This window comes from Crocodylus porosus, unplaced genomic scaffold (assembly GCF_001723895.1).
Source record: "Crocodylus porosus isolate Cpor-Errol unplaced genomic scaffold, CroPor_comp1, whole genome shotgun sequence".
NCBI lineage: Eukaryota > Metazoa > Chordata > Crocodylia > Crocodylidae > Crocodylus > Crocodylus porosus.
In genome coordinates, this window is record NW_017728943.1 from 241,328 (window position 1) to 264,750 (window position 23,423).

Consider the following 23,423-nt stretch of genomic DNA (forward strand, 5'->3'; position numbering starts at 1 on the left):
TTAAGAAAGGAAATTTTACTTTTGAAAATATTTATTGAAAATTTATGTACAGGTTCCATGTGGGGTTTTTTTGTTGTTTTCGTTTTGCTTAAGAATTTCTTTAAATAAAGTGTAAAGCTGTGGCTAATTCAGTGCATTGGCGGGGGGTGAGTACATGCTGCTAGTGTTCAGAAACAGCAAGTGTATGTGTGTGGGGGGTAGTGTAGAAATGTGCGTGTGTATGGGGGCTAGTATAGGACAGCATGTGTGTGAATGCACAAATGTATGTGTATGTGTGCATATGCCTGTTTATGCCTAGCATAGGCAAGTGTATGGGGGAGACAGAGAGTATGCGCGCTGGGAGTGAAAACTGTTTGCGACTACTGCTGGAGTATATACCTGTAGGCAGAGGCACATGCAAACACATGCATGCAGGCCCATAGACAAAGCATGTGCCAAGGGTCACTGTCAACAGTCATTTACAAGCACATATCTGGTATAAGGCATGGCCATGGCTGTGTGGCAGACATCATGGAGCACCTCTGGTCAGGGTGCTTCAGGCTGTGGCAGTAGTTGGGTTGCAGGGAGCACATCTCACACAAACCTGTCCCCACCTGGCCTCAGCAGCTTACCTGTGTTGCAACCACATATGCTTATGCCCACAGTGGTGCATGATGCAAAAGACTTTGCCATGTGTGAGCTGGGAATCCTTCCCCACTGAGGCTCACCAGGCCCTCCCTAAGGGAACTGAGGCACAGAGCAGGGAAGGGATAGGCCAGGAAAGCTAAGGTGGGCCCCAGCTTCCCCCTGCGAGTCCTCTAATCTTCACTAACCTTCATCCCTATCCCCCTTCCCAAGCAGGGGACAAAATCTAGTGTCTTGGCTCCAAAATCCATCCCGGCAGACCCTGTTCTATAACCAAAAGCATGCAAGGGAGCAGTGACCAGCATCACATCTGCCTATCTCCAACATCTCTGCTGGAACAAGCAGGTACCACTTGCAGTTGGCTGTCTTAGGGGTGGCCACAGGGTTGATGGCAGGGTGTAGTCTTTGGTTCAAGTCTGGAGAAGGTTCTCACTTATGCTCCTGGCACTGCAGGAAGATGCTGTAACCCTTCAGTCCTCTTGGCTCTCATTGCTGCCCTATCCCCTCTCATCACTTTGCTCCCTATTTCCACTCCCCTCCTTGACCTCAGGGCACAAACCAGGGTCCCTGTGTGCCAGCCCCTGCACCCAGCTGTGTGAAGCCTAGGGCACACGCTAAGAGGCATGAAAGACCATGTGGACCCAAGCCACTGGGGACCAGAAGGACTGTTTCCTAGGCACCACAGCAACGTAGGCAGGATAGGGGGTTGTGAATGAAAAAGGCCAGCCATACACACCAGACTCTCCCTGGTCCTTTATTGGAGACGTGGAATGTTTGATCACAGCGTGAGGGGCGCATCACGCGGACAATGGCCAAATCCATTGACACAGATGGGCCTGGGGGTGCATGTGGGGGGTGGGCAGAGGGGTCTGCCTGCCTGCAGGCCAGCCCCACAAAGACCCAGGGCCCAAACCAACAGGCATGGTCCTATCTCCCCCGCTGGGGAGGGCATGAAAGGAGACAGAGTGCACATGAAGGCAGATGGGAAACAAGTGCTCACCCCTGCCCTAAGAGCTGTGGGTAAGACAGGGACTGGCCTGAGTTGCTGCTGAGGGAAAAATCCCACAAGGGCTCTTGCCACCTCCTTCCAGCCCCAAACACCAGGGAGAGAATGGAGCTTGGGGAGCCAGGACCCCCAAAACCCCATTCAGAGACCCAAAGAAACAAATGCTCCAGGTGGTGGGGAATATGCCAGCCCCTGACACCACACTGCCTGACCCTAAAGGCTGTCATTAGCCCAGGCATGCAGATAGGGCGCAAGCCATAAGCACTACCCAGCTAAGGACGTCACTGGACTAGTCACTGACTTTGGAAGTGCTGAATCGCAGGCTCTCCTGCTCTATCAGGCACCATCTCCCTGTGTCCATGGCTCCCACCAGTGCTACTGCTTGGCTCCTCTCCTGGGTTCTCCAAGCCCCTGAACTGCCCCATGGTGATCCCAGAGTGATCACCAAAGCAGCCCTCATTCTGGCAGGCCATTACCTTATTACCCCACAACTCCCCAGGGCCCGGGTGCTGTGCGTACAAACGACCCTGATGCTAGCCCCAAAAGCCTGTTGGGGGACAAGAAAGGGCTACTTTATTGCTTCACTCAAGGGTGGCCAGGCTGCAGTGTTAGTGTGCAGGAGGGGTACAGGAACGGGGCCAGGTCCTCCCCAAGGTGAGGGTTGAAGGAGCTCCATAGGGTATGAGATAACCAGAGCCAGCCCCACACCAAGGGAGAGAGTGAAGGGGTTGTTCCGCTTATAACAGCAGTCCCTCAGCATCCTGGTCACTGGCACATTCCCTCACATGGAGTGACAGAAGGCACTGGGAGACCAACAGGTCCTTGAGCCCTGTGGGACCAAAGGGACATCCCCCTCCAAGATGCTGATGGGAACCTGGCTCCAGGGCGGGTGGCAGATGCCAGGAGAGCTAGTGCCCACCAGGCCAGAGCAGCAGCTGACCAGTCACACACTCTTAGGCAGCCACCTTGGTCCTCTCTTGGACATGGCTCACTGAGGGGACACCACAGGAGTGAGAGGCTTGGGCCTGCTGCAGAAGCCACACCACCATCTACCAGCAGCCCTACTCCCAGCAACCAAGCAGTGCCAGGACCAGGCTCCTGCTACTAGGATGCTGCCCACAAGGGTCAGTGAATGCAGGGTGTAGTTACACAGTGATGCATCCACCCTGTTCCCCCAGAGGAAGCTCAAATTACCCTTTGCCCCTGGTCAGACTTGAGGGACGGGCATGGAGCTGCAGACAGGACTAGAGTGATCTCATTAGTGAAGACAAGCGCCAAGAGAGGCCAAAGCAGCCATGAATCCCCTGCCTTCTCCCAACTACTGCAATGCTTCCCTTCTTTGGGAGTGGGGACCAGGTGGCAGCAAAGAGGTAGCACAGCCAACTCTGCTTGTCGATCTCCCTGGGGAGCTGCAGCATTAAGACAGGGCACCAGGTCCATCCTGGGGGTTGGTGAGTGGTTCCTCCTTGTGGGCATACAAGTGCTACCCCCAAGACAACGCCTTTTCTTTGCAAACACCTCTCAGACCCTGTTCTCCCAAGGTGCCAAGGCAAGGGGTTGGGGCATATTCTACCCACTTTTTTGAGGCTGGTTGAAATTAATACAAATAATGGGGGAAAGGGAAAGCTGCCCTTACCCCACCCTCCTGGTGCCCCCTGGCTGGGGGTGGGGGGGAGTAGGTGGGGGTGTGAAGGGCAGTGCTAAGTGCATCTAGTTAATACCTTTGACAGTCCACTATCAAAGGCCAGCCCACAGTAGTGAGGGCACTGCCTGGCCAGCAGACAGTGATGATGATGGTACAGGCAGCGGGTTGACCTGGGAAAGGCCGAGACACCTTTCATCGTCCACTGGCGAGTGCTGCTGAGGCCCAGTAAAATCCCAGGGAATCCCAGTTGGAGGGCAGGGAGATGCTGGGACCTGGTGCTTCATTTTCCTCAGGGATGTTGTAGGCCGACACCCTGCCAACAGGTCTCTGCACACCCAGGTTTGGGAGAAGAGGACACAGAGACTACAGTGGCTCCTCAGGAAACCCCTGGCTACCACAGGACAGCACTGTCCAAGTTGGTGTAGCCAGGATCCAGCCGCAGCTTCCAGTAGGAGCCGTTGCTGACCCACAACTCCTTGCCACTGGAATCTGTCTGCCGCCTGCCAGTGAAAAGGAAAGGGAGGATGCAGTCAGGGATGAAGGTTAGGAGTCTTGGCTTCTCAAGGGCAGGACCCTCCCCAGAGGGCAACCCAGAGTGAGGCAAACTCATTCACACCAGGCCTTCCCCTTCTCCTTCCCACTCACCCCAAACAATGTGCAGTGGTTCTGCACTTTCTAGGCCAAAGCCCTACATGGTCCCTCCCTTTCCTACCATAAAGCCACCAAGTGACCTGAGTTTCAAGGCAGCCAGGGTAGAGGATGCTCTCAGAGCCATTCCCAGACCTGCTCACACCAGGTCCCTTGTGTTGCCTCTTTAGAGTGGACTGGGAAGGCAGAGGTGCCCCCAGATCCCTGGGAGTAGGAAGGAGGCTAGTGGGCAGAGGCTAGTACCTGAAGAAGCGTGCCTGGTGCATGATGTTGTTCTCCTCCATCACCCTGCGTCGGTCTCTCTGTAGCTGCTCGATTCGGCGCTTTTGGGACTCTGCTGCTTGCACATTCCCCTCTTCTAGGTACCTGGAAGATAGGTGAATCACAACTGTAAGGAGCTGTAGGGGCTCAGTTACGTTCCCCACTTCCATTCATAGTGAACTTCAGGGTCTCAGCTATATTCTCACACATGCACACACCGCAGGTCTCGAGGATGTGCCTAGTCTGACCCAACACTGCTACAGGGTCATGGTGGGGTAAATGGGGAGGTCTCAGGCATGGGGTGCAGTAGTCCTGCGCTCACCGCTGGTCAGGGCGCAGCCGTGTGTCCGTGGAAGGCAGGAAGCGTTTGAGCTCTGGCGTCAACTCGTTGAGCTCCAAGGCGAACTGCGTGAAGCCATAGTTCTTCTCATGCTCCTGGGGCATGGGGTCTGTGAATGAAGACAACATGAAGCCAGATTAGCATCTTGAAGCACCCCCCACTGGCCAGTCCCCAGGGGGGTTTGTAGCAAGCAGCAAATCCCCACAGTGCTCCCATGAGGATGGTCCTCCACAGCGGAGGGCAATGTGAGGCTCTAAGCTGGGACATCAGCAGCTGCAGAATCTGGAGCGCCCACTGGGAGGCCTCAGTCTCACATGCAGGAAGAATAGACAGGGTGAAGGCTACTGCTGCCTCTTTGGAGAGGGCATCACTTGTGCAGAGATTGGCACCCCTTTATCCCCCAACTTGAGCAAGGTTGGGACTGTGGGGGTCCTGTCTCAGACCCTGCAGATTAGTCCTTCTAGGAAGGCCCCTCCCATGCAGACAACGCCAAGTTTTCCTATGAGCAATTACCCCCTCCTGATCCTTACTGGGTTTCCAGATGCACCGGCCGGTGGGGGGCGTGCCACGGAACAGCCCCTCATGCCACTTGCCAAAGAGGCGGTGGATCACCTTTCCGCTGGGGCTGAACACAGCTCCCTGGACCTCGTTGACATTGGAGCCCCAGTATCTGGCCTGCCAGAGAGGGAGTGAGGGCAGGTTAGGGCAGGAAGACGCAACTCCATGGGGCGTGGAGGGAAAAATGAGCGAACAAGGGATGAAAAAAGAGAAAATGGGAAGAAGAAAAAAAAAAGAGAACAGGAAAGGAGGACTGAAAAAGGGGCCAGGAAAGAGTGGACCCATGATGGGGTCTGGGCAGGGATGAAGCAGGGATGAAGAGGGGAGGGGTAGGGGTAGGTGGAAGAGAAGGGACTCCTCCTACCTTGCAGAAGGTGATCTTGCAGTGGTAGGTGCTGTCTTTTGTGTTGCGGATGAGGACCTCACCATAGTGCTCGATCCAGCGCTGGCCACTCAGGATGTTGTGGATGCAGGACGTAACCTTGTTCCACTCAAAGTGATCCCCAAACCTTCACCAGCAGGCAAGAGACACAGAGTGTTACCACCAGGGTGGGCAGGAGCTAGGCACTGCTGGGGGTAGGGGAGGCAGGGGCACAGGATGAGGTGCTCTCAAACCACTAGGGGTAGGGCTGGCAGGAGTCACTCACTTGGGCAGCTGGACATTCACGGTCCCCACAGGAATGATCTCCAGGGACTTGCCCCAGAATTTGTTTTTCCACTTCATGTCTGGAGGGGAATGAGAAGCGACAGTCAGTGTTGCTGCTGGAGCCATTCTGCCCCAAACCTGAGCACCTGGGCAGACAGGAAGGAGGTGTGGTGGGTGCCTGCCTGACCAGTGGTTCTCTCAGGCCTAATTCTCCCTGGCTCCAAGTCCTAAGGCACGATGGAGCAGTTGCTGTTCCCAAGGTGGTTCTGACCCCAACCTGATGCTCTGTTGTCCTCCAGGGTCTCACCTTGCCAGAAGATGAAGTTGTCTGACTCAGCATGACAGGCAGAGATGGGTGGGTGGTGACAGACCTGTGTGGAGGAGGAAGAGGAGTGTATGACCTTGCTTCATCCACACCAGCCCCACACAGCTCTCTCCCCTGAGCCATCCACCCTCTAAGTCAGAGCTCTGTACCCCACCCCTGCCAACTCCCCTCATCATCTCCCATCGCATCTGCAGACACCTCCCTACTGTGCCCCTCAGAGCCCTGCATAAATGGGTACTACACAATATGTCACTCAGAAAATCCACATCAGCTGTATGCAGTGTAGGGCTCACAACACATGCAAACAGCAGGCAGTTCCAATACCATCTAGGAAAGGACAGTAATGTCACCCCCCACCCCCCTTCCCCAGCAGTGTAGCCTCCCGCCCTGGTGACTTCCCACACTGCCGGGTACCTGCTCGCTGATGAAGCGGAAGCCTTTGTCTGGCCTCACACACTCATAAGTCTCACCCAGGACAGGGTTGAAAGGTTTGCTGCCAGCACGATGGTACGTGGAGGCATAGGCAGAGACAGCAAAGGCAGCCACATATACCTAGAAGAAGACAGAATAAGTCACCAGGGTCTGGTTGATATCTAGTAGTAAGGCCTGGGCCCCAGGGCATGCAGGGCTGAGAGGCAGGTATGGGGAAAGGGGCATGAAGAGGGTGGGGATGCAGGTGCAGCCTTAGGGCCTTCTCACTGGGGGTGGAACTGGCTCCACCTTCACAGGCAGTATATGTAGCATAGCTGAGAAGCAAGGGCTAAGGATGGTTGGAACTCCCTGCCACACAGTTCCAGGAGGAACGGGAAACATTCATGGGGACAATGTCTGTGGTGGGACCTGTCAGGCCCCAGGACACTTATGCTTCAGGTCTGGAGCAAACCACCCTGCCAGGCAGGGTGAGGAAGGAACATCCTCACTCAGTCCAGAGGAGAATGGGGTTCCTGCATCCTTCCTGTGGAACAGCCAGCACTGGCCTGCCAGGGAGGAAAGTTGGTCAGGGGAGACAGCTGGTCTGCCCTCCCAAAGTAGGGCAGAGGGGCTCTGTTTATAGGTTAGGGTCCTGGGGATGGGAGAAGTACCAGGCTCTCTCAGGGTGGAGGGGACTGTAGTACTGTGTTTTGCAGTGGGGTGCAAGGCCCTGGTAATGGGGGCAGGTATGAGGCCCTCCAGACTGTCTGTTTCAGGGTACAGTCCCAGGAGACAGACACCAGGTACTTGTGGGGGGATAAGCAGGATACAGGCAGTTCCTCCCTGGTGGGGCATGGGGTCCCAGCAAAGAGCAGGTACCAGGCGTTCGCAGGGGTCGGGGCTGCAGCTAGCAGCATCCAGCAGGGCGCTGTATTCAAGCTCCTCACAGAGGCGCTGCAGGGTGTTGAGGGGCTCGTTGAGCTGCACCGGCATTGACACCTTGGACAAGTCCTTGCCAATGTTGTTGCGCAGGATATTCCACAGGCTAACATCACCTGAATGGACGTTGGGGGCTGGCAAGCAGCTTCGGCGTGGGACCCCTGTAGACGCCAGCACAGGGAGGGAGAGGAGCTGGTGTGCCAGTGGGCCCCCACCCAGCTCAGACATGCCTGGCACATCCACAGCAACCAGCCCTGCTGGGGTCAGATACTTGCAGTCAGCCAGAAGCTGGGGCCTTTCACCCACCAAACCCACCTGTCCAGCCCCCTTCCCCACTGCTCTGGCTACTGCCCACCACCCCCTCAGGGGCCATCCTAGCCCACCATCAGTTCTCCACAACCCACCTGCCCTTCACTACACCCATCAACCGATGCCACCCCCAAGCACTGTCCCCCTCTTCCCCACCCTACCCCAGGGCTGGTACCTTTGTGGAAACGCCCAGCCCCCCCTGCATCCACCGTGTCTTCAGAGATGCTATTGGTAGCCTCACTGAGGCAAGACTCATCGTCTGATGCCTGGAAGGGCACAAACGTCACAGAGGCTGGGTTGGCAAACAAGGGGCTGGTGCTGGCATATAGCACCTACTGCTCAGGTTGTGGGGAGAGGAGGGGAAGACCTAGGGCTGTGTGTGGGGTGGGAAAGCACTGCTCTGCCCCAGGCACAGGTGGGGTTGGGAAGAATGCATCTCCAACAGCATGGCAGTGGCCTCAGGTTGGTTCCATTGGCCTAGCCACCTGGTGAGGGGCTCTCCAAGCCACTGGGAAGGAGTGGGGGGCACTGAGCCCTGTATCAGACTCCAAGTTGGATGTGGCCACTGCTTCATTCTAACGTTTTGGGTCTGATGTCAGCTAATGACCAGGGCTCACAGGACTCCTCTAAGGATCACTACCACAGCACTCAAAAGCCTTTGGAGCTGGAATGGGAAGGGCCTGGGATGGGGGAGCTTTGGGATGCAGAGAGAGGGCAGCCATGAGGCAGAGGGGGTACTGGGGAAGAATCATAAGAAAGTGGGCAAAGCCAGGACCTCACAAGCTTCCTGCCACTGCAAGGTCAGGTCAAGGCCCAGATAGACAGAGGGGCTGTAGTTAAGCCCAGACACAAAACAGAAGGAAGGGCTGGGAAGCACAGGATTGCCCAGCTCTATGCCCTTGAGGGAGGCTGGTGAGCACAATGGTTTCTGTGGGTCTCACCAGGGTTAGGTGCCCACTGAGCACAGGAAGACAGGACCAAGCCCATCTGGAGAAGGCCTGCAGCAGGGGTGGTGGGTGTTATTCAAGGGGCTCCAAGGTCAGGAGCAGGAGGGCCAGGGGGTTTGAGGAGGTCCTGGGGGAGTATGAAGAGGGGGCTGAAGGGGAAGCAAGTGGTGAATAGGAGGGTCAGGGGGTTACAAAGCACAGTTATTGTTAGCATCAAATGTCAGGCCTCCAGTTTATGATGAGCAGCAAGTAAGGCTATAGGAGCAATGGGCCATGGGGTGACTATGAGGATCTGGGGGTAATGGCCAGGAGGGAGGCAGGAGCTTCTCTGCCACCTAAGACACCAGAGCAGAGGAGGGCAGGAGAGAAAAAACAAAGAAATGAAACAGGAATGAGTGGGATTCTAGAATAAATATAACCAGCCTCCCTTCACTCCATGCAGAGATATCTGCCAGGGCGCCCCCATTCTGTGGCTCTGAGAGTCATGTTGGCAGCTTGCATGCATGTGTGTACACCCTGTGTTGTTTGTTGGGCAGACATGGCACAGTTGATGTGCACACATATGCTGCATGTGCATACATACCCAGGGGCGTACACAGCTGAGTGTGCATGGAGCAGTGCATCTATGCACATATGTACCAGCAGGGCAGCGGTATGCACACAAGGACATGAATAGTAACACCCAGGTGCATACCTATGGCTGGGTGTACATATATCTGTATGTTTGCATGTATACATAGGCCAACACTTGCACCTAAAGATAAATCTGTGCCCTTGACCACATTAGATTTAGGAGCACAATGCCACAGACATCAGCAGCAGCATTAGAGATGAGATACAGACTCCATGACAGCCCCAGACCCTGTCATGCGGAGGAGCTGACAGGCACTGGGCTTGCCTGACACACTCCAGCCAGCAGAGGGTGGTGGCTCAAGGGGGGGCAACTGCATTGAGCACTGCAAGGCTACAGCTGGACATCCCTGCAGCTGGGTCCCTTCCACAGCCCCAGATACCCCAGCCTCCAAACCTCATTCTCAGAAGAGCTGGCAGACAGGAAGACCTCGCAGGCATCAAAGAACTCTGTGTGCGAGTCGGACAGCGAGACAATGCTGCGGTTGGACAGCTGCTGCTCCCGTCCCTTCACCAGCAGGGTGTCTGGCTGTGCATGTAGCAGGGAGGAAATAGGATAGTCACCTTCAGCCTTTTATGACAGTGCAGCAAGGGCAGAGCAGGATCCATGCTCTTGCTGTGGCTTCCTTTTCCCCAGAGGAAGCAGGGACAGAAGCAGGGGCAGACAGGGTGGCTATAAGGAGAAGGATAGGAGCTGGGCCAGGGGATGGGTGCAGGGGCAACTGTGTTGCTCCTAGGCGGGACTGATGGAGCCCAGAGAGTTCCTTCCCTTGGGCTGAAAGAAGAGTCCCACATCCACCGGGTGCACCGCCCAGGCCTCCAGGCTCCCATCAGGGACCTGACCCCAGCCTGGAGTGATCTGTTCCATGCTCATTCAACATCAGACCCCCTTCACCCCCAGGGACCCACATGCCCAGTCAGCACAGCCCAGCATGCAGCAGCAGGGCAGTCCCACCACTGGGCTCCCCTCTTCATTTGATCCAGATTACTACTGATCAGATGGCCTGCCTCCCGCCTACTCCAGAGGCCTCACCTCAGCTGGGGTAAGTGAGGTGAAGGAGTCCAGGGTGGCATCAGAGGAGAGGGAGAGGGAGTGGAATCGCCGCAGGCACTCCTGGTGATCCAGGCTCTACACAGACAGGAAGAGGCTGAGGAAACACATTCTGCCCACCCCAGCCTCCCGCCTTGCTGTGTGGCCCCATATACTGGCTGGGGTGAAGGGAACTTGGCAGCTGCTAAGTTCAGGGCAGCACAAAGCAGGGTAGCCCTCCCCTGCCTTCCCCTGGGGCTGCCAACATGGGGTGGGAGGAATGCTCCCAGAGAACAAGGCTGAGACCCACCCAACTCACAACACTTTGGAGAGGACCATCCAATGGCAGCTGCCTGAAATCATTACAGACCCAACCCAGGGCCTAGAGCAACTCCCTTCAGGCCCTGGATGCTTGTGTGTCCTGTGACTCCCCACCCATATGTTATTAGATCCACAATGCCTGGGACAAACTCTATCCCCAACCCATGCAGGGGGCCACTGCACATCAAAGGGTACAGTGACCATAGTCTGTACTGAAAGGCCACAGTAGGACCAGCTCTGAGCTCTCTGCAGTAGGAGGGGGAGATCAGAGAGGGGGTGTTCTTTGCATCCAGTTCCTTACCCCAGGTGTGGCAGAGTTCCTGGTGCTGCCCAGGCGTGTGGCAGAGCGTTGCAGGTCCAGTGCCCGCTGCATCTCCTGGAGGCGATCCCTCTCTGTGGTCAGCACAGCCACCACACTGCTGAGGGACCCATGCACTGGAACCGGCAGCAGGACACGGGGTCAGGCTCAACCCAGCACCAATCAACTCCAGAGCTTTGTCTCCTTGCAGTGGCCACAACAGTAGAGGCAGCCAGAGGCAACCGCCTCAGGCAGGTGAGGCTGTTGCTGCTCTTGGAGCCACGGGTCCAGTACAGACCCTGCTCACCCTCCGACCCCCTTCTCTCATTATTTGATCCACCCCAAGCCTGACCCACCTTTCTGGGCCAGGACCCAGAAGTTCCTCTGCAGCTGGTTGTACTCTGCCGGGAGGCTGAAGGCTGGCTGGCTCTGAGATGGCTCCAGGTACCGTGAGAGGTTGGGAACAGAGCCGTGCAGGCGGCCCACCTAAGCAGAGAAAGTGGGGAATGATTGGGGGCAGCTCAGCACTTGCCAGGTGTTCTTGTGACCTCTGCCCCCGAGTCAGACCAGCAGGACTGATGGGATGGTGCCAGCCTCAGAGGCTTTCTGAATCCTGACACTGCCCTGCATGGGGTCTAGGCTCTCTTGGGAACACCCTGCCACCTTCCTTAAGGTGGGTACCTGCAGGGCAGGCAGGCAGGCAGGTGCCACCACACAACAGCTTCCTCCCATGCAACTGAAATGCACCCTGGTGATGTTCCCCCTGCCCCTGAGGCTCACATGGGGTTGGGAAAAGCTGCAAACCCCAGGGCCCTCCCTCCTCTCAAAGCTGCCAGGGTGGGGAGGGCAGTGTTTGGTGGCTGCACTCACCCTGCCAATGGTGTCATCTTTGGCAAAGCTCTGGGTGCACCAGATCTTGGCGGTGCGTTTTCCTTTCTTGGGTCTCTCTGTACCAACTGAGCCCTGTAATAAAGCAAACATGAGAGAACCTTTCTGACAGGAAAAGCAAGGAAGCTGGGGGCAGGGCAGGAGAGGGACAAAGGAGTGCTAGGGTTGCCCACTGGGGCACAGGGTGGCTTGCCAAGCAGCAAAATGCAGCCACCTCTGGATACAGTCTGGCACCAATTAACAGCAGCCCATCAACAGGCACTAGAGATGCGTCCCCACTGCCCTGGCACACTCACTGCCAGCAGCCTAGGACCACCTGCTCATGCCAGCCACACGAATGGGCTGACATCTAGGGCACTCCAGGAGGCCCATAGTGGGGGACTTAAGGTACCCAGGATTCTTCTCTGTGATACAGGGACATATCAATCCAGGTGCTGTTCCTGACCATGCTGCCAGGGATCACGGTGACCTCAGTGCCCAGCTCCCCATGAAACCAGAGCTGTCCAAGGGATCAAACTGACCCTGCTCCCTGGCTCACCTGGCTGTTGGAGATAAGAGGCGCGGACGGGATGCGGTGCAATGTCTCCAGGCTCTGGAGCATCTTGTTCAGCTCCTGCAGCTTCTCCTGGCACTCAGAGAGCTCTGAGATTTGGGGCAGAGTGGGGAGTCACAGAGAGATGGGTAAGTAGAAGGAGGGCTGGCAGGCAGGGTTGGAGGCAGAAGAGCACATGAGGTAGGGCACGTGGGTGCCGTGGGCTGTCTTCCCATACCACACAGGCCAGGGGGATGTGGCATGACCACCACATCCATGCTGAACCCCAGCCACACTGGAGCTCTGCAGCCTGCTACCTAACCGTGTTTCCTCCTGCTGCCCATCTCATACCACAGGCAGCATCAGATACTCCCTCCCTACCCTAGCCTTGCCACTCCCCACTCACCTGCTGAGCAGCGCTCCAGGCACTCACTGTTCTTCAGCCAAGTGCTCACCTTGTCCCTGGGGCTGGTCAGGGTGGACAGGGCTGGGGTGCTGCCTGATGGCAGGACCCAGGCCCGGGAGCCACAGCCCTGTGGAAAGACCCAAGGAGGTCAGGGAGTTATCAGGAGCAGGTTGGGCTGGAAGACAAAGCCTGAACACCTGGGTTCCACCTCCTAAGAAGACAGAAGGACCCCTGCACCTCTGCCTACACTCCACCCCTGGCAGTGCATGGGGGAAAACTCTCCCTCACCTTGCTCTCCATACACAGATCAGTTGCACTCACCTGTGAAGGGGATGACGGGAGCCTCGCTGTGGGGGCAGAATAGTTGAGCACCTCTGGCTTCTCAGCCAGGCGATGAGAGCAGAGCTTGGCCACCCAGCTGTTAAAGAGCTCCTGGGACTTGATCTATGCGAGAGATGGGGGGTAAGGAGGCCATAGGTCAGATATGTGTTACAAACAAACCTCCTCCCCAGATCCCAACCCCATCAAAAACCCGATCCCCCTCCCTGTCCCACTCCCCTCCACCCCCAAGTCCCACCTCTCCAGCACCCCCAGGCAGGGGGCACAGGGACAGAGTAGGTGCTCCCAGGCCAGCACCTTGAGGTGGTAGATGTTCTCCTCTGTATCCAGGTCCACACGCTGCGCCTTCTTGTTGACAGACATGACAGACAGACGGACATCGATAGAACCATGCAGCTTTCCCTTGAGGACCTGGGGTGGGAGGTTATACAGGTTCAGGACACTCATTTGATTAGGGGAGACTGGGGACTCTGGGCACTTGGGCCTCCCACCCAACCCAACCTTCCCAGAGAGACTGACCCAGGCCCCTGTCTAGCCCTCCACTCCCCACCAACCCCTGTCCTGCCCTGCCCCTACTACTCTGAAATATGGAATCAGTTCACAGCTATGAGGGCTGTACTCACATCCTGGCGTGTGGTGGCATACTTCAGGATCCCCTCCTCCAGCACAAAGTACCTCTGGGGGGATACAGGAGAGAAGAACATGAGGATGCAGGTGACAGAGTAAGCCATATTGTTGGTTCTTTGCACCCATGAAACCATCTCATGCCCCAAATTCAAGGGGTCCCTCTCCCCAAGCACTTGAACTACATACAAGAGTTGCTTCCCCCAGAACTGAAGCGCAGTGGAGCAAAGTGCCCAGTTAACAGCCACACTGCATGGGGGTCACTCACAAAGCAGCAGAACATGGGTACCTCTGGGGGGAACACAGCTAACAGCCACACTGCACAGGGCTCACTCGCTGAACAACAAAATGCAATCACCCCTGGGGTGCAGACTGGAACCCCATTAACAGCCACAGTGCACACAGATGGCTCACCAAGCAGCAAAACACAGCCAGGACTGGGCTGGAGTATGGAAGCCATTTAAGAGTCCATGATACTTTAGGACAGGAAGTGACAGACACTTGTGGAGCTGCAGGGGCAAGAGACTCAGAGACAGACTAACAGTCCAAGTTGGGAATCTAGCCAAGGAATGGGGGGGTCAGTGGCCCAAGATTAGCAAGTTATCCACCAACCCTGGGATCATGAGTGACTGTGTACAGGGCTTCACTTTGGTTCCTAGCCTGAAAGTGGGCAGCACAGATCCCCTTCAGACCATGCTGAAACATCAGCTTAGGGCTAGTGTAGGGGGAAGAGTGTCCCTGCTGGACCCATGCAGCCACTTCCCTCCGGGGTTTCCCATCCAAGTACTAGCCTAGCCTTCACTGGTTTAGCCTCCTCCCGTGGAAGCAGCAACATGGCTGAGGGGGGCAAGAGGCTGGGGACAGAGTAGAGAATCTACCTCTGGGGGATATTCCCTCCCACTCCCTTCAGCCTCTCACCTTGTGCCAACCCTTCAGAGGCCACTTCCTCTTCTTCAGCATGTAGCCTTCTTGCCTCTCCAGCTCCTGCCCCGGCCCACTTCTGCCCCATGGCTCATCCACCATCTCCCAGCTCTCTGAGCCCTGGAACACAGGAGTCCAAGTCTGTGGGTCAGCACCTGTAATGGGCCAGGCCCCTTCCACAGACTAGCTGCCATGAGCTTCCTGTCAGATCTCACTTACCAGCATCTTCACTTTCCTCCCAAGTGCCAACAAAGGAAGGAGCCTGGCACCTTTTGTTGATCCCCTAATTCACTCAGCACTGCAACTCCTGGGAGGACATCTCTATGGAGACGTGTTCATTGCAAGTGCCCCCTGAACCCTCGGAGCTATGGGCTACTTTTCAAAGAGGGCAGGAAACTGTTTGGGAGTACAGGGGTTAAAGGATCTTCTTCCCCCAGCCCCACTCTCCCTTTAGTCTGCTGCAGAAGATGTCAGTGGTTGACACACAACAGGGTCTGCCCTTGCAATGCTGTGGGGAGCAGTCACTTGGGCAAGGGAGGGGCCTGGTCCCCATTAGCTTTCCCCCAGCCCCATCAGTAAGCAGCATAAGCCAGGCCACTACTAGATTGCATTAAAATGATCCTTATGCATCCCATGCCCTTGCCACTGTGACTGTCCATCCCTCTTGGAAGGCAGAGCTGTCAGCCCAACTGCCAAGGGAGAAGATCTCCAGCCTTTCACCTTTTCCCTCTTGCCCCCACCCCAAGATTGGCACGGATCTCAGGAAAAAAAGATTCCCTTCTCAGTACCACTCTCAAGACAGAGCCTGATAACAGGGTGATGGGCACATCAGAAAGGCAGCACCAGACCTGGTGAACGCTGCCATGCTTAGAAGACACGGTGCTGTTGGACCTGGATGGGGCTGGTGCCCTCTTGGGGGAGGCTGGGTCCCTCTCGTGGCTGCCCATGGCTGGGGGCTTCCTCTCACCAATGATCCTCTTGCTACAGTCAGTGGGACCCAGCCTTAGCCTGTCGATTTGAAGCTGACTATGATGCTAGGCGTCAGGCTTGTGCCTTCATCCCCAGTTCGGCCACACCACCTGCAAGGAGAGAAGCCCACATGCCTACTGTGACACCTGAGCAAAGCTGCATGGAACTGCAGTGCTCACAAGAATGAGACGAGATGCCACCAACATTGCCACACTGAGGGCAGGGGGAGGGCAGACCTCCATATCCTGAGCTCCACAATTCCAGCCCATGCCCTCCTCAGTCGTCGTGGCATGCTAATCCTGGGCCATCCCCCTATCCCAACTCCGTTGAGGCGCCTTAATCTTGACCCCAGCCCCAAACTCTCCATGCAGTGCTCCGCCAAAGTTCCTCAGTGCCAATCTGCAGTCCCCTGTGATTCCAATCCAGTCCTGGAGCCTGGCCCGAACATCAGAGCCAACACCTTGATCCTGCCAAGAACAGGCCCGGGACTGTTGCTGACCATAAGTCAGGGCTGCTCAGTCCCTGACAGCAGCTGTTTGCAAACTTCTCCTCCTGGTCTCTTACAGCTCCATGGGATGGAAGTTAAAACTGAGGTGGGATCTTTTCAACAGAGTTTAACTAGCTGGGAGCAGATCTCTTCTGCCTCTGCCAGTGGAGAACTCTGGATCCCTCTACAAGGAGGCAGGGAACCTGCCAGCTTTTACCTCACATCCTACAAGCATAATCATCACCCGGGACTTCATGGCTGATAGACTGAAACCTTTCCTCCAGCCTCTGGGCTGGAGGCCAGCTTGTCCCCATGCAGATCACTACTCTGAGAAAGCATTTGATACGGGCATCTTGGTGGTTTCAACTAAAACAGCTCCTTCATTAACCCAGTGCTGGGTTATGCACCAGCACATGTACTACACTGGTATTTCTTGGGTTGGAGCCTCAGCTGGGGTAGATGTGGTACTGGGAGCCAGCACAATAGGTGCCAGGATGTTCTGACTGCCACTGAGGGGCAGGGGGGCCTGTGACTGCGGTGTCCTGTAGATGATACAGTTTGAGCCCACTGCAAATTAGCTAGTTTGGGTCTCCATGAAGTGCTCTACCAGTGTTGCTCAGTGCCAGTGTGCAGTCCCCTGTGATTCCAATCCAGTCCTGGAGCCACTGAACACCAGCTGCAAATCTACCCAAGGAGCTGGGTGGCTGCTTAGGCAGCTTTAGTCTGCTTGAGCTCTGTGCTGTCATGGCTAGACAGCTAATAGGATGCCAGCCAGTTGGGCTAATGCTGGCTCAGGCATTTCTACACCACAAGGCAGTCAAAGCAGGGACTGACACAGACACACCCTAGGGCAGGGGTTCTCAACCTTTTTCTTCCTGCCCCCACTAGCATGCTATAAAAACGCCCTGCCCACTTAGCTCTGGGGCCCTGCTCACCTGAGCAGCAGCAGTGTGGCACCTCACCTGCCCCCTTGCAGTGCCAACCACATATGGAGACTGTGGGGCCAGGCCCGCCCCTGCCCCTTCCTTGAGATTCACCTCAGCCCCGGGGTGGCCAAGTCAGCTTCTCCCTGTGCTGGGCCGACCCCCTGAAACCTTCCCCAGGGGGCTACAGATCCCTGGTTGAAAACTGCTGCCCTAAGGAACAATTCCCGGGTAACATAAGAATCCCATGGCCACGCACAGACTTGAATTCTGGTTAACACCCTAGTCCTGGGACCATCCTTCACTCTCAGACTAGCTCTGTTTCAGTCAGTGGAAAAGATCCACAAGTGATGCTAAGCAGCGTCTCCCCACTGAGGCCAACTGGATTGAGGAGTAGACCCACAGGCTTCTTTCTTTTCCCCATAAACGTATTCCAAGCTGGGCTGTATTCATTTTACACTAGAACATCCGAGCTTTTCGTATCCCACAGGCCATGCAAGGTGTAACTACACCAATTTTATACCCTCATCTATACTCCCCTGTGCCCTGGGGGTGGCAGTGGTGAGTGCAAGGGAGTAGGGGTGTGGAGGGAGAGGGCAGTGATCAGTCTTACCTACCCTGGGGACTCCTATGCCAGGCAGGATGGGCGTGCTCCTGCCATGACAAAGACTCCAGGAAGCACCATTCCAGGGGCTCATCTAAGTTAGCACCCAGGGCTGGTACTCCTCTCACTTCCACCCTTCAGTTATACTACTGGAATCACAAAAGAGAGATAAAGAAGGGCCCTTTCTACCAAGGAAGGCTTGCTCCTCACAGCACACCCTCTGCCCCTTTGCTCAGTGCAGCAGTACATGTTCCCTAGCGATAGGGTTTCGCTCATGTCCCCAGAAGGCCTGTTCTAACCCCCTAAGAGCTCTCCCCCGCTGCTGAGTAATGCAGCAGCTCTGAAGTAGCTTCTCTGTCTAGGATTGCTTGGGTTGAAGGATGATGTGGGAAGGGAAAGCTGCCTGAGCTCCATTAGCATCCACATGAAAGGAGGTCCCCTCACTAGAGACTTTTTAAACTAGACTAAAACGGCGCTTGTACACATGACAAAAATTGCCTGCTTTTGCAGTTTAACTGCCTCATGCTGTACAGGTATTTTTTTTTCCTGATTTAAATGAGTTTGTTACATTGCAAACTAAACCACGTTTGCATGTAGTTTACTTTGGACCCATAGCTATTTGTAATGTTGCAGCCCTTTTTACAGGTCCCTTCCCCACTGCAGGAGAGGCAGGCTGAAGGCAGAAGTGGCAAGTGGCCTGATCCTTCCCCCCCAAAAAGCGGAGCCTACCTGTCTCCCACAGCCAGGGGGCAAGTTGCCAGCAGGCCAAGTGGCCCCTGAGCTGCAAGGGCCCCAGTCCTTCCCTCTAAAGCAGCAGGGGCCCCTGGGGCTGCCCAGGTGGGCTACTAGTGGACCAGGGGCTGACCCAGTTCAGAGGCAACACCCCACCAGATCCAACTCTTCCCTGAGCCTGCCCACTCACCAGCAGGTTTGAGGAAGAGTTGGATCTGACAGGGTGCTGCCTCTGAGATGGGGCAGCCAGCGCAGGATGAGGTGTCATGCGTGTGAAGCCTACACAAAGCCTGCTCAGGCCAGAGATGTGACATCAGCAACACCCCTCTCCCCACCTCTATTGAACTTTTCTCCACAATGGGTACAGAGCCCTGCCACAACCCCCCTGGTGCCAGGGAGAAAAGCTGGCAGGTGCAAGGATGTCTTAGATGGCTCAGTATGTCCTGCCCCTTTATCTTCATCCCCCTCCTGATTCCAGTGGCCAGTGGTCCCAATAGCCAGTGCCAGTGATTGCACCCCATGGGAGGGACCTTAAGGAAAAGCAGCACCATGTGCATGTCAATCCTTGCTGACAACCCTGCAGAGGTCAAACAGGGGTGCTGCTGACAGACAAGCAGTACCTGTGGGGGCGCAGCTTTCCCTCTCCAGCCACATTTGACAGCCCCTCCAGCTGCAAGTCAACATGCCCACACCCCCACCCCCTGCCTGGTGCTGCTGGGCACTACCCTGCTCCACACCTTTATTTGCATGAGCCCTTTGTCTGCACCTTGGCAAACAAATCTGAGCTGTCTCTGTCACTAGCCTGCTGGAGTTCCTCAGCTCTTCCCCATCTCTCTGCTAAGCCAGGTCATTCAGTCACAAGGCTTCAGAAGGCTTAACCCCTTCAGCACTTGACACTCCTCCCCACCAGTTGGCAATGCTATGAGCTGATGCTAGGCTGCATGCAAAGGCCTCCAGGTGCCCACAAAGGCAGGCATCACATTCACAACAGGGACATGGGAAGCAACCCTAGCCAAGACTGCATAGCCTATCAGTGGTGCAACCAAAAAAGAACCCAGGGCTCCTGGTGCCCAACCTACTTCCCATAGCACTTTCTTCTCGGAGCTAGAAACAGATCCCACGTCTGGCTCCCAGAGAACCTGCTGGGCTAGGTGTTGTATGTGCACATAAGATGCAGTCTCTACCTTCCTCCTGAACCACCATCCCCACCCAGAGCAGGGCACAGAGCTCAGCAGACTCCTGCTTCAAGCTCCCGCTGAATTACTCCAGCATGCCAGTGTGTGGCTGTAGGGGCAGGGATCTATTACCACCACAAAGCATGGGCAGAGTTAAAGGGAGGGAGGAGGGGGAGGAAACAGGGAAGGGAGAAAGGAGAGAAAAGAGGGAAAGCCCTGGATTTGCTGGTGGCAAGAGACAAGCCTCTTTGAGGTGCCTTTCCCTGTGCCATATGCTTCTAAGAGCACAGGGGCAAATTATGACTAAAGAGGCCAAACACTCCGTCTAACCTAGGCCCTTATCCATCCTCTAGCAGTCCCAGTCCCCGGGCCCTCGTTCCCCCATGTTCTTCCTTCTGTGGCTGCTCCAGCTTCTCCCCTCCTACTCCCCCCTCTCCCCCTTGAATGACAACACTTGTCAGCTGCCTCCCAGCTGCAGCCCTGACACCTGCCTGCCCCTAACCCCACCACTTCTCAGCCAGGGAATGATCATGGCTTCCCCCTCTGCACAGCAGAAAGCCCAGGGCTGTCACACCCTCCCAGTCAGTCTGGCAGGACAGCAGGCAGAGATCCAGGAAGGACACAAACCTACCTTGGTCCAAGCTCCTGGTGCCTCCCCTACACACTTGACTCTTCCATTTCTTCTCTCTCTTTCTTGCCCAGGCCCTTTGCTCCACTTTCCTTTCAAGGCAAGGAAAGCTGTGGTCTTTATTATTTGCATTATAGCCTACAGAATTCACTGTGCGAGGTGCTGTACATACATGAGAGGAAGTCTCTGCCTTGCACACCTGAACAGACAGATAAGGGTAGGAGGGGATGAGATCTACCCAACCATGCTCTGCTGTTCAGTGACAAAGCCAGGAACAGAACCCCGGGCATCCTGAGCCCCAAAACACTCCCCCATCAGGCTCTCACTGAGGTCAACTATAATTCCTCAAGCTCTGTAGTTGGAAGGGAAAGGAGCTAGCAGGTTCTCCATCTCCCCCCTACCCCAAAATCTCCCGATGATTGTCACAGCTTCTCAGGCACGCTCCCTAGCAACTAACTTCTCAGCCACGACATCCCAGTGAAACCTGATCACAGACTCAGATGCAATTCAGGCTGGCTTAAAAGCGACATTTTCAGAGCATGCCTCTGTTGACAGGAAGGCTTATTGTTGTTTTTTTTATGTGATTTATCCAGATAAATCCACATTTGTAAATTCAGTTCAGTCTTCAGAGACCACAGGAGTCTCTCTGAGGTTGTGGGGGAGGAGAGGGGAAGCTATGACAGCCAGGACTCCTGAGTTCTCATCCAAGCTCTGCTACTGAATCATAGAAAAGTAAGAGCTGGAAGGGACCTCCAGAGGTCATCAAGGCCAGCTGCCTGAGGCAGGATCATCCTTATCCAAACCATCCTATACAAATCCTCACCTAATCTATTACTAAAACTACATAATCAACCCTGTCACATAACTACATGGAATAGCATCCTAACATGCCATAGATAAAGCAGGAGGGCAAAGGCTGTCAGTGTCCTGCTGCTGCAAGGGTTGCTAAATGCACTCAAGAGATCCAAAGGAGAGGGTCATGCCCCCCCACACTGCTCCATACTACAGAGAAAAGCAGTAACCCCCACAGCCCATACCACTCTACAATGCCTTCCTGACTCTAAATGTGATCAGTCTGACCCTGAAGAGAGGGGCAAGACTCTCTAGCCAGGAACCTCTGGATTTCAGTCACAGCAGGAACACTGGCACATTCCAATCAAAATCAACCAATATTTCTGGGAAGGGCAACCCTCACCCCATGACATGTACGATAGAGAAGGGGGGGGCAGGGGGGATTCCTTCCTGGCACCATGTGGCATGGGAAAGCAAAGCCCAGATGCACAGGAAATGCCTATATCATAGCATAGGCATAGAGCTAGTCCTAGACTATCCCAGACTAATGTTTGTCCAACCACACTCCTCAGGCAAGCTCTTTTCCCACCTCTGTGCCATAGTTTTCCCATCTGAAATGGGAACTCCGTCTCTGCAGCTGTGAACTTACACCCCTCTGCCCCCCAGAAGCTTGTGGGGATCTTTGGGGGGGAAGACTGACAGGGGTTATTCAGAGAGGCCAGACCCTTCTGCCAGAGTGCAGGAGCCAACCACCCGGTGTTACCTCACCACCTTTTCCAACACCTGCTATTCCCCGGCAGCCAATTACCTGGCAGCTCCACGGCAGAGAGTTCAAAGTGCATTAACCACCCCCACCCACCCCATACCTCGCTGTACTGCCGACACCCCACAGCAGGTAGCTGTGACTCAGCAACCCTAGGTGCTGCTCATAAGGAAAGATTTCCCACCTCCCCACAAAACTTGGCCTAAGCCCCACCACCTCCAGCTTAGAGATGACGTCCCAGCTGCAAGCACAGCTGCAGCTTTGTGGCAAGTGGGCCTCATGGGCTATGAATGAACCTCCCTCACCTGACCACAGAGACTGGCACAGCTCTGGCATAAGCAAACGCTCAGTGTGATGTTTAAGGCCTGGGCAACTTGTGGCATCACCTGGTTCTCCACACAGAAACTGTTCTGACAACCAGCCTGGCTCCCCTCAGCCCAGACCCACTGCAAAAGGGGCATGTTGCTCCTACTTCCTGGTGGCCAATGTAGCAGAGTCACCCAAAGCCTTGCAGCCCTGTGCAACTGCCAGCTGTGTTGCAGACAGGAAGGAAGTGTGGAATTGCAGTGGGTGCTCCAGCAAGGCTGGATCTAGAAGTGGAACAAGGTCTGATGTGTTATGGGAAGAGGGAGATGACAGAGTTGCACACATTGTTGCAGAAGCAGTCCACAAAAGTGACTTAGCTTGAGCACACTGGACTAGTGATAAGTCTCTGGTTCTGTCATCAGGTGCAAACCAAGGCAGCATGGTGGGTACTGAGCCATTTCAAAAACGTAGCTAGGTTAGGAGTGCTGAATGCTGTTCCTGTGCTGTCCTGCTCTCTGATGTATAGCTCTCCAGGACAAGACCTGCTTCTCAGTCAGTCTGTGTAGCACCCAACACAACAGAGCTTCCGAGTCCCATGGTCACCCAAACAACAACAACGCAGGCATTAGCAAAGCTACCTAAGCCTCACCACCTGGGGAAGCCCCTTTTGGAGTCATCTTCCTCTCCTGCTGTAAGTTTCTGCCATGCCTATCACCTCCGCGGTACCTGTCTGTTCTGCCCACCCCCGCAAATGTCACCCGCCTCTGCTGCTAAAAATACCTGAGACATACAGTGTTTTTTTATGCCAAAGGGCCTTGTGAACGCACCAAAACGACATGTGTGCTTCTATTACAGAGTTGCTTTGCCCAGCTGCTCCAGAATGTGGCTGCTTCTGGGGAGCAGCATGCTGCCTGCCTCAGCCACACAGTGCAGTACAGCTTTACGGGCCAGAGCAGGCTGCAAGTAAGTGAAATTGCAGAAGGAATTTAAATAGGCGGAAAATAATTACCCTGAAATGAAATGCAGCCAGGATTTCAAAGCAACACCTTCAGCTCCTGCAAGAAGTGATATGGGACCCTGACTGGGCACTACAAATATGATAACATACATAATAATATACATGATAAAATTTCCATTTTCAAAGGATTGTAAACAGTGCAATGAACTAGCTTTTTGGAAATTAAGCAAGTACCATTATCCCCAGTTTTTGGGTGGGGACAACTAAGACCATAAATATAACTGGTGACAGTTTCTTGCCTTTCTTGCCAAGTACAGCACTAAGGCAAGGCTGAACACAGACATAGGCAAACTGGACATCTACCCAGGGCTCAGACAGAAAGGGCCCCTGAAAATGGTCATTGTTTAATTATTATTATCAGTATAAGTTCAACCGGGG

General features: G+C 55.1%; 1 protein-coding gene and 1 long non-coding RNA gene across 4 annotated transcripts; both read right to left on the reverse strand.

The window, feature by feature from the left end:
* Positions 1-1,357: 1,357 nt before the first annotated feature.
* LOC109318887 lies at positions 1,358-22,690 on the reverse strand. The gene is made up of 3 exons (XR_002103339.1): positions 22,677-22,690; positions 19,548-19,551; positions 1,358-1,902 (listed from the first exon to the last, which is right to left on the reverse strand). It is a non-coding gene; the product is annotated as an uncharacterized LOC109318887 (long non-coding RNA).
* OSBPL7 (oxysterol binding protein like 7) lies at positions 1,363-15,727 on the reverse strand. 3 transcript variants are annotated; one of them, XM_019548342.1, is made up of 22 exons: positions 15,497-15,727; positions 14,646-14,768; positions 13,727-13,780; positions 13,401-13,514; positions 13,086-13,208; positions 12,765-12,891; positions 12,365-12,468; positions 11,809-11,901; positions 11,295-11,424; positions 10,942-11,075; positions 10,323-10,418; positions 9,687-9,818; positions 7,888-7,978; positions 7,344-7,657; positions 6,468-6,605; positions 6,036-6,099; positions 5,730-5,808; positions 5,447-5,591; positions 5,055-5,199; positions 4,507-4,633; positions 4,167-4,289; positions 1,363-3,775 (listed from the first exon to the last, which is right to left on the reverse strand). In XM_019548342.1, exons 1-22 carry the CDS (start codon positions 15,593-15,595, stop codon positions 3,667-3,669), a joined length of 2,664 nt encoding a protein of 887 aa, XP_019403887.1. In that variant the 5' UTR covers positions 15,596-15,727; the 3' UTR covers positions 1,363-3,666. The 3 variants fall into 3 exon arrangements, with proteins under 3 accessions (XP_019403887.1, XP_019403886.1, XP_019403888.1); XM_019548341.1 differs by having other exon boundaries at positions 7,344-7,660; XM_019548343.1 differs by having other exon boundaries at positions 7,344-7,660; positions 13,342-13,514; positions 15,497-15,583.
* Positions 22,691-23,423: the final 733 nt, after the last annotated feature.

Coding starts and splice junctions, on each gene's coding strand:
- OSBPL7 (XM_019548341.1), bottom strand. CDS start 15,595: ATGGGCAGCCACGAGAGGGACCCAGCCTCCCCCAAGAGGGCACCAGCC. Junction 12,469..12,764: donor CCTGGAGCGCTGCTCAGCAG/GTGAGTGGGGAG, acceptor CCCAAATCTCAG/AGCTCTCTGAGTGCCAGGAG. Junction 5,809..6,035: donor CAACTTCATCTTCTGGCAAG/GTGAGACCCTGG, acceptor ATTCCCCTCCAG/ACATGAAGTGGAAAAACAAA.